General features: G+C 41.5%; 3 protein-coding genes across 9 annotated transcripts in view; 1 reads left to right on the forward strand and 2 right to left on the reverse strand.

Annotated features, from left to right (window-relative positions):
• mark1 (MAP/microtubule affinity-regulating kinase 1) overlaps positions 1 to 4,740 on the forward strand; it is a 32,723-nt gene extending 27,983 nt beyond the window's left edge. For 3 of the 7 annotated variants that reach the window (XM_077494913.1, XM_077494915.1, XM_077494919.1), the window contains exons 16-19: positions 211 to 462; positions 1,596 to 1,622; positions 2,180 to 2,224; positions 3,077 to 4,740. In XM_077494913.1, the coding sequence (XP_077351039.1) occupies positions 211 to 462; positions 1,596 to 1,622; positions 2,180 to 2,224; positions 3,077 to 3,422 (670 nt within the window). In that variant the 3' untranslated portion in view covers positions 3,423 to 4,740. The remainder of the gene's footprint in view (positions 1 to 210; positions 463 to 1,595; positions 1,623 to 2,179; positions 2,225 to 3,076) is intronic. The other 4 variants (XM_077494914.1, XM_077494917.1, XM_077494916.1 and 1 more) reach the window with 2 other exon arrangements.
• Positions 4,741 to 6,362: 1,622 nt separating this feature from the next.
• LOC144000959 (high choriolytic enzyme 1-like) lies at positions 6,363 to 7,142 on the reverse strand. The gene has a single exon (XM_077494790.1). The coding sequence runs from the start codon at positions 7,140 to 7,142 to the stop codon at positions 6,363 to 6,365; it is 780 nt and encodes a 259-aa protein (XP_077350916.1).
• Positions 7,143 to 8,624: 1,482 nt separating this feature from the next.
• LOC144000956 (leucine-rich glioma-inactivated protein 1-like) lies at positions 8,625 to 16,751 on the reverse strand. The gene is made up of 8 exons (XM_077494786.1): positions 16,235 to 16,751; positions 16,081 to 16,152; positions 14,983 to 15,054; positions 14,803 to 14,874; positions 13,761 to 13,832; positions 13,088 to 13,257; positions 12,503 to 12,667; positions 8,625 to 11,000 (listed from the first exon to the last, which is right to left on the reverse strand). Exons 1-8 carry the CDS (start codon positions 16,459 to 16,461, stop codon positions 10,183 to 10,185), a joined length of 1,668 nt encoding a protein of 555 aa, XP_077350912.1. The 5' UTR covers positions 16,462 to 16,751; the 3' UTR covers positions 8,625 to 10,182.
• Positions 16,752 to 17,154: the final 403 nt, after the last annotated feature.

Genomic DNA, 17,154 nt, shown 5'->3' on the forward strand with positions numbered 1-17,154 from the left:
AAGAAAATGGATGGATGGAAGTTCAACCATTAACATTACATCATCATAGAGAACAAATCGTTTTCCACACTTTTGTGTAAGTTTTTAGTTTTTAAGTAAACTTCATCTGGGAGTGGCAGTAAACTAAAGCAAGCACTTGTCAAGAGGAGACGGCTTGCAACTTGATAAAGATTGGGCACAGTATCACTGTGATCATGTCCTCCCCCTCAGCTCCTCTCCAAGGGGTCCCTCCACCTCTCCCTCCGCGCACAGTATTAGCACCCCCGAGAAGAACCGCTTCCCGCGGGGTACCACCAGCCGCAGCACCTTCCACGGCGCCCAGCTGCGAGACCGCCGCAGCGCCACCTACAACGGGCCGCCGGCCTCGCCCACGCTGTCCCACGACACGGGCGCCCTCGCACAGCAGAGACGGGGAACCTCCACCGGCATCATCAGCAAGATCACCTCCAAGTTTGTCCGCAGGTCAGTTGAGATTGGCACCTGTCATTTCGTGCAACATAATTGTGCCTTTATGGTGCTTTTTTAAATATTTTGGGTGACCAGAATTTATGACACAGATCTTTATTGTATTTCTCACATGACGTATTGCCTATATTAAGTTTACTGTAAATGTACTGCAAAAATACCTTTTCTTTTTAAGAAATAAATGGCTTAGAGTTTAGATTTTGAAAAAAAAAAAAAAAAAAAAAAAGCCCCAGAAGTGCACCTGTTACGGTGTCAACTCTTATCTGCTTTTCTCATAACTTCATATTTTGTCATGCAAATTCAAATATGGCCAGATGTTGCTGTGTTAGTGGGTGCAGCACTTATTTGAGCAAAGATTTTGCACTGCCATCACGTCGTACTGATTGAACTATGTACATTAATTCATTTTTTAGCTGCAGTATAAACCTTTGAACAGTAGAGGGTGCTATGAGACAAGGTCAAAAGGACCATCATTTGCATTGGCTTAAATGTGCTCATGACCAATTAATCGGCCATTTGTTTCCCATCGTTTTCTGTATGTTAAAGCATAGTTATAGTTATTCTATATAAATATGTATATATTTTTTTTTAATGTTTTTGGGTATCTGGCACAGACTGATTGGATGCTTATTTTTCACTATGGGTAATAATGCTTTGGTTTTTGTCTGACTTTTTGGACTGTATTATTTACAATAATAATGATAATTGCAGTGTAGTTTGGTTTTCAATTTTTTTTATTTTTTTTAATACCATTGCTTTTGTTTTTGGTCAGAATACGTGTTTTTAAGTGTTATTTTAGACACTTACATTTTAAATTTGACCGATATTTCATTTAATAGAGCCAAAATGACTCCAAAATAAACCCAGTATCTAAATTTTACCTAAACAGCACCTCATAATGATGTAGCGAAAAGCGGTCACACTTCACCAAAAAGACACTAACTTCCTTAGCATAAGAAATCTTTGTCTTTAAACATAGGCAGACCTCATACTCGATGAACTTAAGAAAAATACGTGCTAAATGTATCATCAGGTTTCACACCCTCATTCAAAATTGTGTTTATTTTGCTGCCCTCTGGCTCTTTGCTTCACGTCTCTCTTTTCTTTTCTTGCCCTCCCTTTTCGCATAGAGCTCTGTCTTTCAGGTCCACTCGGAGGTAGGACAACACTTTGTGCCCCTCTTGCCCAACCAGCAACAAATAAAACAAATAAACCAAGAGTTTAAATAACTCCTCAGCCCCCCTGTACCACCTCCTTTGCCTACTGACACCTACCTGTTGTTATGCTGTTTACATCCCTCCTCTCTCTCTCTCTCTTTCTCGCTCTCGCTCTCTCTCTCCCTTGTGTCCACTTGTTTTGAGTTGACAAGCAACCTCACAACACCTCACCGGCTTCATTGTAACATGCTTCTCATGTTGTTGGCTCCATACTGTGCCCCCCCTCTGCGTCTTCATGCCGGGAGAAAATTGAATGAGTTCCGACGGAGTCTTTAAAAGTGATGCATTTGACCAACGCGGAGGACTTAGTAGAGCAGTTAGCTTCATTGTGTGCTCGTCCAGGAGTGTGGATTCTTTCCTGGCATGAGGCCTGAAGCCCCTCGCTGTGTCACACTGATGATGACGATGGTGATAATGATGATGGTGGTGGTGGTGGTGTGTGTTTCCCTACATCTGGCAGGAGTAACAATGTATTGTTATTCCTGATTTGATTTCAGAGTGCCCAGCGAGGGAGAGGCCAGTGCCAGGACAGAAACACCCAGGTGAGGTTTGGCGTTCAAGTCAAGCGTTATCTCGTCTTTAGACTTCATTCACATCGAGCCACACGTTACACAAAATCCAGAACTTGCCAGCTTGGCCTTTGACACAGAACTCAGTTAGTGGGCTAAATAGTCTGCTAAAAAATACAATATTTTGCTTTGATTAGCAATTTTCAAAGTGGAGTTCAACATATTGCCAACTCGGACCACTCGTTTCTGAACAAAATATTAATCACAATTAATTTGGTAATAATTGAAATCATGATTAGGACAATTATTTGTTTTTTTGGTGCAAAACAAGAAAAATATTAAGTATAATTATGCAAGTTCCTTTGGGGCCAAATAAGATTTATTAAATTAGTCATTTAAAAAAAAAAAAAAAAAAATGCAAATATATAAATTCAAACAACTCAAAATTCTGTCACAATATAAGCGCCAAACCAACTAAAGGAAAGAGTCAACTTTATTCACCAGAAAAAGAAGGTTTTTCAAGATTTTTCTGTTCTCAGTTGTGTAACATGGGTTGAGTTCACCAAAAACTAGTAATATACATCTGATACTCAGTTCTGGTACAAGTGTGAGGTGCCTAAACTTGTCATTTTTATCTCCCTCATAATCAACGTGACAAGCTTAGCTTCACCACCTAATCTATTTTGCACTCGAGTTGTGCTGATCTCAAGTCCAAAGCGATGCAACGCCGCCATCTACAGGGATCTGTTAGTCATTAGTGGTTTACAAACTTCAGTTTCACAGACAAGCTAAACCCCCCTCCATCTGGGCTTCCATGTTTGTGGTCCCGTAATTTCACATGTTTTGAATTCATCTAACCGTGTCACCCTTCCTTTGTGGTCTCAGGAGCGCGTCTGGCGACCCCAAGGAGGATGGCGGCCGGGACTCCAAGCCGCGCTCGCTGCGCTTCACCTGGAGCATGAAGACCACCTCGTCCATGGAGCCCTCGGAGATGATGCGGGAGATCCGCAAGGTCTTGGATGCCAACAGCTGCGACTACGAGCAGCGCGAGCGCTTCCTGCTCTTCTGCGTCCACGGCGACGCGCGCCAGGACAACCTGGTCCAGTGGGAGATGGAGGTGTGCAAGCTGCCCCGCCTCTCCCTCAACGGCGTGCGCTTCAAGAGGATATCGGGCACGTCCATCGCCTTTAAGAACATCGCCTGCAAAATTGCCAACGAGCTCAAACTGTGACGCCAAAACACGCAACAACAACAACCGCGGGTTCATCTCATCACTGGATTCATGCACTGAACGTCCTCCGCCGCGCATTATCAGGGTGGCCTCGGCTGGTAGCGTGCAATACTGGCCACGAATGTACTGCACAGAGGATATCACCTCGTTGGACCCTCTGTGACCACTTACAGCAACATTGTTTTTGTTTGTTTGAAACTGTCCGTCCAGGCCTGTGTGTGTCTCTCTCTTTCAAAGGACACATAACATGCAGTATGCAGCTGAACACCCTGCAATAATTATTTTTGTTTTGTTTTGTTTTGTTTTTCTAAACGACTACTACCAGATCTTACGCTGAATAACTAGCCGCTTTTTCCACCTGTGTTCCGCGTGTATGTAGTGCAGGCTGGAGCTCATACTAAAAACTATGTAAAAAGAATTGTACTGTATGCATAACATCTGCAGGTACTGTATATTGATTTCTGAGTTGTGTACAGATTTTTTTTTTTTTCTCATGGGATTTATTTTCGTTTTTGTTCCTAATATAAGTGATGTCTCTTAGAGCACTGTTTCTCAGCTCTGGTCCTCGAGTGCCCCTATCCAGCGCGTTTTCCATGTCTCTCTCAGCCAACACACCTGAGGACCATTATCAGGCTTCATGGACATGGAAAACCGGCTGAATAGGGGTACTTGAGGACCGCGGTTGAGAACCACTGTCTTAGAGCATTGTCATCCTTTATTTGCTCTGTGATTTTTAAAAAAACATTTTTTTTTAAGAAGAAACCATTTGAGAATAGTGTTTTTCATTTGTATTTAAAGAGCACTAAATTATTTTTCAGCATATGAAAGGGAGAAGTTCCCTTGCCGTTTGTGTTCTATTTTATTTTGCCGATGGAGGAAACGAGAGAAAAAAAAAAACACTATGTTGCACCACGTAGTAGTAAAACTGAAAATGTGTTCACTTTATTTTCTCTGGGCAGTAGTGGGCAACGTGGAGGCCCTTGCTGCACTTTGCACAAGTTTTCTCACTATAACAGTATGCACCTGTTGTTTCTTCTCCTCCCCAACAAGATTTGCTGGTCCTCAGTTCCATTATAAGCAGGCATTTGAATCGGTTCGCCAAGAAGCATGAAAAGTTAAGAAGAAGAGAAATGTTTGGTCCTGCATCTCCACCAATGTGATACTTGTGTATCTCCTTCTGTTTTTTTTGTTGTTGTTTTTTGTTTTGTTAATTCAGCAAATTTTATTGTATTTATTCCATTACGTTGTAATGTGCTGCTTTGTAGAAATGAGGTGTGCACTTTGTTGGAGAAAATAAAAAGGATTTTATTTGTTTGTATTCCTGTCATTTCATTGCTGACAGGCCAATACGGAGATATACTTTGTTACTTCTATTTTGATTAATAACTTGGAGGACTCGTTAGATTTAAAACAACGTGTTCAGCGTTGACCCAAAACCACTAATGTGAATATATGACTGGATAGCCGATAGCCCATACACGCCCGTCCAAGCCGTCGAAGCGACAGGACGGACATTTTGCGCCTCCATCTCGCTAGCAGACTGTTGTAAACTACTGTATACGTAGAGCAGTGGAATATTTTGCTGAATTACAATTATAATTCTTAAAAAAAAAAAAAAGTTTACCCATGTAAACATCATTAAGCATATAATTTATACATGTATTTAAGACAAGTTGTCAAATGCCTGAAGTCCTCTTGTCTATGTTTAACAAATTTAAAGCATCAGTAATCATGCTGTTTCTAATAAATACTGTCTCAAATGCTCTCCCGTATGCCAAGAAACGTTTGTTGGGAGGAGCAATATGGCGGCTTCATTAGTCTTGGCCTTTCGGCTATCCCGTCATATAATCAGATCAGTGCCCAAACACATACGACCAAGGTGAACAAGCCAAATTGCGCATGTGTAACTCGTATCTCAATCGGCCGCCGTTTTTGACGAATATCAATGGAACGCTGTCAAATCGACTGTGAGGTAAGACAAAATGTTTGTCCCTTGTCGACATACTTACTGTTTTAACAGAGTTAATATGATAATTTTATTCTCTGTATGCCCCACAGTTGTTGTTGTACTTGTTAGCCTTAAAGCTAACACTAAACTACTAACGCTAAACTAATTAGTTTAGTGTTTCAGAGTATTTGCACCAATGGGTGAGGTTAGTTTGAAGGTGGATATTCACGACACATTCGGCGGAGTCCAGCCAAAAACAGTTTGTGTGGCCCCATTGCAGAAAGAGGCGTATCTCATACGGCAGACAGCACTACTATCCCACACTGGTTTTGAGGAAAGTTGGTCACATGACCTGGAAGCTATTAAGCTAAAATGCTCATTTTTATGTATAAAAATTCATAGAAAATATTGAAAGATGTGAACTTGAAGAACAAGAGGCGTATCTCATGCGGGAGACCCAGCAATTCCACACCTATTTTGAGGCTACAGGTCACATGACCTGGAAGCTATTAAGCTAAAATGCTCATTTTTACTTGTAAAAATCCTAGACAATTTTGAAAGATGTGAAATTAAAAAAAAAATATATATATATATATATATATCATGTAGACACAACACCACTATCCCACACTGATTTTGAGTAGATTGGTCCAATGACCTGGAAGCTATTGAGCCCAAATGCAAAATGTTATGTATAAAAAAAAAAAAAAACACAGAAAATGTTGAAAGATGTGAAGTTTTGAGAAAATTGGTCACATTATCTGGAAGCTATCGAGCTAATTGAAGCTAATGCTAATTTTGACGTATAGTTTTTCTGTATGTGGCCCTTGGAAAAGGGTGGACAACCTTGACTCAAGCCAATGTTTTGTGCATCGTTGTCTTATTTTTCTTCATTTGGTACACTTTTGTAGCACAACGAAACAAGAGACACAAAGCGGTGAAATTGCACTGACTTTATTGAGAGCATACTCAAGAAGATCACAAGTGTTGTTTTAACAGCCATAGAGAATGTTGATCCTCCTGATGTCCCATTCGGACATGCCCACCCTCTGTCCGATCTGGATGCTGCCGTTGGGGATGGGGGTGATGGTGTCCCTCCCGTTGGTGCTGAAGGCCGTTCTACTGTAGTGCATGACTGAGGTGTAGTCGTACGGGGTGTTGAGGCTGTCGCTGTCCTGCTTGTTGAAGTTGTGGACCATCGCCGGCTCGATGTTCTCCCAGTTGATCCTGACGTAGTCGTCGCGGTCGTTCCTGGTCTGCTCGTGCTGGAAGCCCAGGACGTGGATGAGCTCGTGCTGGATGATGCCGTGGTAGAGGCACGAGCCGCGGTTGATGGACACCACCTGCTTGCCGCCTTGCCTTCCCAGAAAAGAGTAGCAGCCGTCTTTGTTCTCGACGCTGACGTAGTCGAACTCGCCGTTCCAGGGGACGAAACGGATGCAGGTGCTGGCGTGGAAGGACCTCATGGCCGTCTCGACCTTCTGCTTCTCCCAGGCGGGGAACTCTCGGGTCACGACGTAAGGGATGGCCACGTAGCCGTTGGCGCCTTTCTTCCACCGGCAGCTCTGGGCCCAGCACCTCATGGCGTTCCTGGTTTTGGGGATCAGCAGATCTCCTTCAAGGAGGACCTCTTTAGTGTCTTTGTTGGCGGTAAGGATCTTGTCGGAGATGTCAACTTGCTCTTCCTCGTCTTGCTCTGGGGCTTCTTGTCCCTGGTAAGCCTGAGAGAGGCCGAGCAGGAGGAGCATCAGCAGGCTGGCGAAGCGACTCATCTTCGAGTTTCTGTGGAGAGACTCTTGGAAGATTGATGTCCTGTTTGGGCCGCTCTCCCAATTTATACTCTGCACGACAGGTGTGCCCATACGAGGATTTTGGGTTGGGGTCTGAGTTGCTAAAGCCCTGTAAACCTCTTAAGGGTGGACTCTACTGGCAGTCCTTTTGGTACACTGGGTTGGGCAATTTGTTGAAACACCAACAGTAATGATTATGTTTAACAGAGAGAACTATTGTCCTCAGACTATGACGGCATTTTATTCTGGCCCTGGATCAGAATGCAAAGTACTATCGACGCTAAATATGTGTTTGAAAGACACTTCAAGATCATAATAAATGCAAAACGAATGAGTAACAGTACAACACGGAATCAACACATTGTGCTGCTCCTTCTGGTGTGTGCATCTTGGCCACCAGGGGGCAGTATATGCATGCGACAGAGAAGACACCGCAACGCGAAAGCTGAAATGATCATTCTACAAATTTATTAGCATTATTGTTGTAATTTGATTTATGACTGACTGATTTACATCACACTCGTTTGGTCGAATTCTTTCAAGTTGTCATATTGAACGCTTAAAAGACCGTAAGTGAAAGTGTTTTGTACATAAATAACTTTTGTATTAATTCATGGTTCGTTTACCTTTATTTTGGCGTAGGCCTAACCTATATGATCGAAACGATTATTGTGATTGCTAAATGATTAATCTGTTAAAAAAAATTTGTGAAGTAAATAATCGAATCCGATTTATAAGAAAAGTTGTAAATTCCTTTCCTTTATGCAAAACCATGATATTATTTCAAATTGACATTATGATTCAGTTACTGTTTTGATCCATAACATAATGTCAGAATAAGTTGATCCCCCAAAGTAAAAGCAAATGTTTTATTTTGACTCAACACAAAGATAATCAGTCCATTTTCATGGAAGTCCAGAGAAATCGAATAACATTTACTGCCAAGAAGCTGAAATTTGAAGCATTTACATTCATAAAAGGTATCGTCTGCTCTACAGGTGTGGCTACACAAGGATTAGGGTTGGGGTCCGAGTTGCTAAACCCTGTAAATCTCTCAAGGGTGGAATCTACTGACAATCCGGCAAGCACACAATGCTTTGTTATTTTTTGAAAAAAAAAAAAAAAAAAAAAAGATTATATATATATGTGATGCGGCTAACTATATTTTGGATAGTCAACATAAATGTTGAACTGACTTATACTTAAATATTGATTCCCTGATACCAGCCTTCATGATACTGAAATCAATACACAGGATAAAAATATTCTTACAGAGGACTGTATTTAAGGTGCGTACAGTGTCTATATTACTATCATAACAGCTATTTTCCCTGCTACAGTCACATAACAACTGTTAAAGCAGCCATACTAAATGTACTGACCAAGTTGTGCAGTCAGTTGTTTCAGGACATATTCATAAAAATCTACAGAAGTCTGAATAACAGAAATCACGTGACACTAATCCGTGATTGAAGCTTTTATTTGAAATAGCACAATGTTAGTCATCAATGATGATGTCATCCTAACCGTGACACTGTCAGAGCTGCTGCTACAATTCAGAGATTCATTGCAACTATAGACCAGGCAACTAAAGCATTCTTGAGAGAAAAAAAAAAGAATGTTAGTTACCGTACCAGTTTGTGTACATGACAGACAAAAGTGAAAACCTTCGTTTAAGGCTGTGAAAATAGTGTTGAGTGCTCCTGAAAAACTATCAATAGTTTAAAAATACAAACATTCATGATTAAAATGTACACGGACGGAGAGAAAGGCAGGTAACTTTAAATATCAATCGAACTGCTGTTGCCCCATACAAAAGCTTCATTTTTTTCCCTTTATTTTACAAATTGGAATCTGAAAAATGTAAACATTTCTTCTTTTTTTTTTTTGGCAGATTGGTTCAAAAGTTCCACATGAGCATTACTTTGTGCTGATAAATACATGAGCGTACAAATGTAATGCGCGTATGGCTGATGGTAAAAAACAAACAGACAAACAAATCATGTTCTAATGCACATTCTGGATTTGTGAACGATGATGCATGGATGGCTTTGCATGATGATGATCATGATCATGCATGAAGTCTGATTCTAGCTTGAGATGCATGCATTGAGCCCAACCTGGAGTAGAATATAATGGCGGGTAAAAAGTATTGGGACATCCTGGCCAAACAACGAAAATGGCCAACTACCTGTTTGTTTCACAGCGTGGGTTCCTTCCATGTGTCGTCATCAAAACTTGAAGTTGAAGAAATTATGGAAAAAATAATAATCACGATTATTTTAGCAATAAATTAAATCATGATTATTCAAATGATTATTTTTTTTGGTACAAAGCAAGAAAATGTTTAAGCATTTAAAAATATTAAGACCAATTAAAAAAAACAAACACTAATTATATGAGTTCCTTTTGGACGAAACAGAATTTATAATAACATGTATTTATAATTATATATATATATATTTATTTATTTATGTTGGCAAAAACTTGAAGTTGAAGTGCAGCATGTGCACTGTGCAGTAGGGCGATTTTTTTTTGGCACAAAACAAGAAAATGTTTAACCATAAAAAACAAAAAATATGAAGACAAATAAAATTCTTTGAAACACTATAATTATGCAAGTTCTTTTAAGATGAAACAAAATTGATTAAATTAGTTATTTTAAAATTTAAACAAGGTGCAAATGTGTAAATTTAAACAACTCAAAAAATTAATATTAATAATCTTTTTTTTTTTTTTTTTTAACAATTATGCTGATTTTTTTTTTTAATTGTGGAGTGTAATAATTGAAATTGTAATTGAATTTCAATGAATTGCACAACGCTAGGTCTATACTCATAACAGACTTGCCTTAAACAATATCATGTTGTGAACTGAATATTTCTTCGGAGGTTGAATTTTCAAATGTATACGTCCCATTACTTTTTCCCAAGGAGAACATACAGTATAATAATGCATGCCTTTCTCAAGATAGCATCAACTGTCATCTCGGCGTACGTCTGGCCGTCCGTCTTCATGGCGCTCAGTTGCTCAGGTCGATGACCAGATGCTCGTAAATCTGCGTTTTGCCTTTGAAACTGGAGGCCAGCAGGAACTGGCGGTTGTCGATGGCGACGGGCGAGAAGGCCCTCGGCGCCTGGATGTTGAGCTCCTGGAAGTGGACGAACTGGCCTTTCTTGGCATCCCAGCGGTACACCTGCGTGAAGGAGTAGTCGCTGCCCAGGACGGCGTACTGCCAGCTGCCCACCGCCAGCGGCTGGAACACCATGGACCCCCGCGACGGCACCGTCTGCAGTTCCCGGAAGAGGGCGCCGTCCCAGCGCATGACTTTGGAGTCGCCGATGAAGCGCGTCAGGCAGAGGAAGAGGTCCGACTTGACCTGGAAGTGTTTGACGGCGTAGACGTCCTCCATCTCGGGGATGTCGGTGCGCCGCTCGAAGAGCTTGGTGCCTTTGTTCCACTGGTAGATGACGGGCCTCTGGGAGCTGCTGGACAGGATGAGGTGGGGCTTGGAGGAGATCTCCACGTACTCCACGTCGGTGTCGCGGTACCAGGGGTGGAGCGACTGGTGCGAGTAGAAGCCGTTGCCGTTCCACTTGTAAACGGTGGTGGAGCCGGCTTTGGAGCTGTCGGCGACGGCGAAGAAGGACTCGCCGTCGATGCGGAAGGTCTCCACGTCGTTGGGCTTGCGGATCTTGAGGATGTCGATGCCTTGGAGCTTAATGAACTTGTTGGCCGAGGTGTCTCGCTTGTAGATGTGCGAGCCGCCGAACAGCTGAGCCACGATGATGAAGAGCTGGTTGTCGATCACCAGAGGTTTGCAGATCACGGTGGAAGTGCCTGAAGTGGAGACAACAATTGGTCCTTTATGCCAGATGCCAGCAAGCTTTTATTGTTCAGAGTCATTTTAGGGCAAATAAATAACTAAAAATCTGTCATGAGACGCAAAACATTTGAACATTGTGATGAACGAAACAGCATGCTAGTTTTAGGCTAATGTGCTGAATGCTAATTATAGAGCTGTACCAGAACAGACAAATCATCTTTCGTCTTCTGTTTTTGGATTTTTTTTAATCATTTTTAAAATTGTATGCCTTTCTGTCATATTTCTGATTTTTTTTGACACATTTATGGACTTATTATGGTAATTTTCTGCCTCTGACCTTCCTTTTTCTGGGGGGGGGACATTTTATGGCAATTTTTGTCATTTTTTGTGTGACTTTTTTGCTATCAATTTTCTGACTTTTTTTGTGCGGACATTTTATGGCCATTTTCAAGATTTCTTTTGTTTTTGGACATTTTATGGTTATTTTTTTTTAAGTTTTCTTCTCTGACATTTTTGGCAATGTCATGGACATTTGCGTTTCCTCTGTTTTTGCATATTTTATGGTCACTTTTTGGATATTTTTTAGGAATAAAAATATATTTTCATCTACCTTTTACCCTTTTTTTTTTTTTTTTTTTTTTTTAAGCAAGCCCTCCATGAATCACCTGATTACTTCCAAAAACATTTCGTCTCTTTCTAACGACTTAAAAATTTGGACTCGACTGGCAATTTTTTTAATGATTAATTATTCCATCCATCCATTTTCTTGACCGATTATTCCTCACAAGGGTCGCGGGGGGTGCTGGCGCCTATCTCAGCTGGCTCTGGGCAGTAGGCGGGGGACACCCTGAACTGGTTGCCAGCCAATCACAGGATTAATTATTCATTTTTTAAATTTAATTCTTAATTAATTTAAAGAATATTTTATCTAAGACTGAAAAATAAATATGTAATTAAAAGAAAAAGTACTAATATTTCTCGAAATCCACAGGTCCTAAAGAGCCACATGTGGCTCCAGTGCCGCAGGGTGCAGACCCCTGTTAGGCTCATGTTGTAGTGGAAGCTATTCGCCTCATCAGCCACTGCTAAGTACGGACGTTCCTTTGTGTGTGATCCCGGATTTTCCCGTGATAAAAAGGGGGTTAAATGTAGACTCAAACAAAGTATTGAAACTTAGGACATAGTCTTCTAATATATCGCAACAGCTGCCTTCAAGGGAAAACATTCCCACTGAAGCTCCACCAAATCCAGAACCAAATGTTCCTTGCTGCACATTCGGAATTGATTTGTCTCTCAGCGATCATGATCTATGTAAATGACACAAGTGGCTTGAGTGAACAGGGCTGACATCATCCTGTTACTATGCGTGTGCGTGTGTGGCAATTTTATTAGATGACGTTACTTCCCGTTTGATTCTGCAGTTTAGCAGAGCAGACAGAAACTTGGACTGTTTTGTTCATTTGTTCACGTTATTTATCACAGGACAGGGCCGATCACAATTTGTTTTTGTACTTACTGTCAATGTCGTCAAAATTCCTGAAGACCATCTCCACGTGATCCCACTCCATGAAGCTACACTTGCCAATGAAGGGCTGAGCAAAGACCACATACTGGTCTTCGCCGAAGGTAAAGGCCTCCACGGATATCGATTCAAATTTGAGCGACTGGTATGAAGCAAACTCTGTGAGGGGGACAAAAACAAATGACATCAACGACAAAAGCATTCAGGAGAGTGGAAGTTTCTACAATTAGTCCTTACACCAGCGAGCGAATGCTCCCTGCGCACATTCTGCCAATAATGAGAGCGCCACTGCCCCCTAATGTAGTGGAGGTGCAATTGCACTTTATTCGAGGACAGTAAAAAAAATATAAAATAAATAAATAAAAAAGGATGTTCCCCGAGGTCAAACACGCCTCCCTAGGGGGGCCCGCCCCACTATTTGAGAAGCACTGCACTAACACAATAATAACCAAAATACCACATTTAAACTAGGAGGCTACCTAGACATAATTATCAAGAATTTGTTTGTTGGGTTGAGTCCTCCTTACAAATCACCCAAACAACTAGCTAACCAAATGTTAAAATTTTGCGCGACAGCACCTGTGGTGATGCAGTCGAAGGACTGCGGCACAAGGTCGTTGATCTTCTTGTCCTGCAGTGCCGACGGGCCTTTGCAGTAGATCTGATCCACCGTGGCGTTGGTGCTGTAGATCCACTCCACCAACCACTTCAGCTTACAGTCGCATGTGAACCGGTTCCCTCGCAGGTCTCTAGACAACGGGTGACACAGTTCCCAATTCAACAGAAATATGTCTTGAAAAATGCTCAATATGTTCATTTGGCCTGGTGAGTGACGTAACAACGTAGTTGGCGCTGTTAGCTCAGGTTAGCCAGTCTTATGTATTACGCATTTTTATATTTTATAAAGCGTCCTAAAATAAGTTCTATTGTAATTCTACTGTACTCTCATTAAAACCGAGAGCGACTGGAGAAGAGTCAGATACGTTGAAAGTCTCATTAATTCCAAATTCTCCCCCCTCGTGCAATTTTAATGGTGCGAAATGTGCCAGCAGCCCACACATTTTTTACAGCCTCGGCCGGAGAGGCGTAATGATGCCGTCAACTAAATATAGAGGCCACTGTACAAGAAACTCATTGTTCATGTTTGCATAGTTTGACCCATTATGTAACACAAACACATTATGCAAGTCTTTGACTTCCAAGTGTTAAAAAAAAAAAAGAAAAAAAAAAGAAAAAAAAAAGTGATACTTACACTTTTGTCAAGGCTTCCAAGCCCTTGAACAAATCTTTGGGGAGGCTCTCAAGATTATTGTAAGCCAGACTCCTGTAAAAAAGAAAAAAAAGAATCATGTCGTGTCGTCATTCTCGTTTTATGCTAACGATAAACACACGATATTGTGCAATAGGAGGAGCAACACCTCAGTGCAGATGTTTTTAGGCTGTGTTTCCTTGCCTGAGAGTACATGCAGTTTGTGCAGGAATAATGCAGGTACATAATGATCTTTATTATTATTATTAGTTGTTATTATTATGAAGAAGAATAGCACCAAATGTCAAGCTGTAAACACATAATTGCCGGTACTGTGCATATTGTAATATAGTGGTGTGTTGGATTTGTGCCTTTAAGGGGTGTGGCCTCCATCAGGAAGTCGCTTTGTTTGCTTCATCTGCGTATGAGTGTCTGGATATGCGAAATCGACTATGACATGACCGGAATTTTAAAAATATGTAAACTGCAGCACTCGCATGTCAAGTTACCACCGTACTGTATGAACATATTTTATTTTTCATTCATCAGCAATGATCATATTTCTGCAAATAACCGAGGTGTTTATTTACTCAACTGCAGATTGGGAAGGCGTTTGTTTGGAATACGTAAATAATTTGAAGTCATGCCAAATGAAACAAAACAAAATATAAAGGATGTTTGATAAATACGTTCTCCACATAACGTAAGCTCGTCTTCAATACTTGTTTACAAAGTGCGTTGAGAACCCACACTTACTACATTTTAATGCTGCTGTTTTGGTTAGCAACAGAATTCAAATGGGCTCAGCACCATCACCATTGTCTTGATGTCAAATTTAGACATCACCAGGAAGAGTACTTGTCTATTTTTCCCACGCTGTTCATCCATCATATGCGATGGGGCAGAACCTTATTTAAGGCACAATTAATCCTACAATTACTCAGCAATATAATTCTTGGTGTCCTTATTTTCATTTTTACCTATGATACAGAAACCTCTCAGTATAAAATGTGCAGTAATACGCTTTGGAGTGTGTCATACTCACAGATGCACTAAGGTTTTTAGTCCTCGGAAAGCATACGGCGATATGGAATTAATCTGGTTGTTTTCAATGAACCTTTGACAAAAAGATAAAGAAGCGCTCAGTGAAGTCACGAGTAATGAGAAAATGTTGCATATTAATAACACATTTTTCAGTACTTGGATTGGTGGGTCGTTCACTCACAGATATTCCAGATGAGGAAGGCCGAGAAACGCGTCCTCGTCTATAGACTCCAGGTTATTGGCTGTGAAGAGGCTGGACAGAGATGTCAAAAGTCATCATTATACTATTTTCAAATGATAAATATTATAAAGGGGGGAAAAATAACTAAAGCATTGATATTAAAAAAAATCAACCTTTATTATAACCTGCACAACTCAATTGAAAATTTTTCGATTTTTGATAAGGGAAGTAAACTGAAAATTTGGTTGCACTAGTGTGCACACCCTCTTGTAACCTGGAGTGTGACTGTGTTCGGAATTAACCAATTACATTAAAACTCATTAATGGCAGTCAGCACACACTTGCCTCCATTTTAAGTACTTCTGAATAACCCCAAATCATCTGTTCTAGTGGTACATATTTTGATCAGAATACAGTACAGTGTTTAGACTAGTGGTAAGGTGGCACAGACAATGTATTCTTAAAAAACAAACTGTAACCTTAATGCTAACACATAAGATGCTGTCGATGGGTTAATTATTAGCATTGACATTTTCAGTGTTTTAAGCCTTTAAGCAATGACTATTTGCACACACGGTGGAGAAATACGATAATTACAATTCTCACAGGCATATATTAGTTGTCCGCCATGAAAAAAAAAAAAGGAGTAGTATTACTGGTTTGTTGAGTGCAGAGGAGCAATGGCTCTTCTTCGTTTGTCTATATGACTGTATTATACTGCCCCCTGGTGTCTAAGGTGGGCACACCAGAGGGAGCAGCACAATAATTGAAGCATGAAATAATGATGCACACACTGTTTCATTCTTTATAATCTCCTGTTATGTTATGACATATCCTTACTAGAAGACACATTTTAACGTTTTTGTTTTGGGGGGCTGAAGTTGGAATGGTTTAAATGCATATACTGTAGAGTTTAGTTGAGTTCCATTCATTACAATGAGGAAAGATGATTTGAGATTTGTTTTTCAGTTTCAAACGTGGTCAAGGACTCAATGCACCACTGTGAGCTTCTAACATGGCGTTAGTTTGCAGCAAAAAAAAAAAAAAAGAAGAAGAAGAAGAAGAAGACAGGGGTGAAAATTGGAAGAGTTTGCTTACAGGAGGTGCAGGGCGGGCGTGTGGATGAAGCTCTCCGTGGGGATCTCTGTGAATTCCGACTTGACGAAAGACCTGAGCAAGGGAATCGAGCAAAAAAACACCGCAATGAAGAGAAGGAAGTAGGGATTTTCAAGAGGAGCCGAAGCAGCCTTACAGTGAGATAACATCGGGCGGGAAGGCTCTGGGGATGAGGCCGGCGCTCTCGCACAGCGCGTTGTCTTTGGTGCATGTGCAGGACGCGGGGCACCGCGGCTGCCTGGGCTTTCTGCAATCCGCTGGCGGCGGCCCCGCGCACGCCAGCGCCAGCGCGAGCGCGACGAGCCACGGGGATGCTCGGCGCGGTGTGGGAGCCATCCTCCTCCCGGGTCGTCCTCCGCGCATCAGCCGCTCTCCTCCTCCTCCGCCGCCGCCGCAGCCACTTGTTTACCGAGCCTCTCCTCCGTGGTGAGGATCAAGCGAACCAAAAGGAAATGTCAAATGTCGCAACTCACGAGAGGGAGCGCAGAACTGTGCACGGGCGCAGGTGGGGGAGCCCAGCGGGAGCAGACGGAGCTCGCATCTCCTTCCGAGTAAAAAAAAACAAAAACCACGCCTTATGGTTTGGGGCGAGCGCAAGAGGAGGAGGAGGAGGAAGAGGAAGAAGAAAGAGGAGGAGGTGTGAGCTCTGTGGTGAATCAGCTGGAGAAAATGCATGTCATTTCCACTGGTGGGTGGATCAATGCAATCCGGATACCGGATTCACATGTTGATATCGTTTGATATCGGTGTGAAAACGCGCGTCATCGCCACTGAATATTGATATCGTTTAATACTGACAGGAACATACATGTCTTTTCTCGTCTCATTTTCTAGCCAGTTATTGTTTAATAATTTCTAGTGGTGAGTAGATCAAAATCAATAGCAAAATATGGACGACATAATTCGTGAGCTCAAATGTCGACGCATATCTTTCCCTTCAAACGGTATTTCCTCATGCAAACATGTTGAACATATTTTCTGCTTGAGTTCCCATGTATTGTTTCCATGACGACTAATGGGCTCGAGACGTGATCGGCCCCTGTGTTAGAGGGGTGT

This window comes from Festucalex cinctus, chromosome 14 (assembly GCF_051991245.1).
Source record: "Festucalex cinctus isolate MCC-2025b chromosome 14, RoL_Fcin_1.0, whole genome shotgun sequence".
Taxonomy (NCBI): Eukaryota; Metazoa; Chordata; class Actinopteri; order Syngnathiformes; family Syngnathidae; genus Festucalex; species Festucalex cinctus.

Bases quoted from the DNA above. Each gene is read 5' to 3' on its own strand.
- LOC144000959 (XM_077494790.1), bottom strand. From the start codon at position 7,142: ATGAGTCGCTTCGCCAGCCTGCTGATGCTCCTCCTGCTCGGCCTCTCT.
- LOC144000956 (XM_077494786.1), bottom strand. From the start codon at position 16,461: ATGCGCGGAGGACGACCCGGGAGGAGGATGGCTCCCACACCGCGCCGA. The intron at 12,668-13,087 runs GTGCTGTCGCGC...TCCCCCTCACAG, and splicing joins CTTCGACTGCATCACCACAG to AGTTTGCTTCATACCAGTCG. The intron at 11,001-12,502 runs GTAAGTACAAAA...TCTCCACTTCAG, and splicing joins GAATTTTGACGACATTGACA to GCACTTCCACCGTGATCTGC.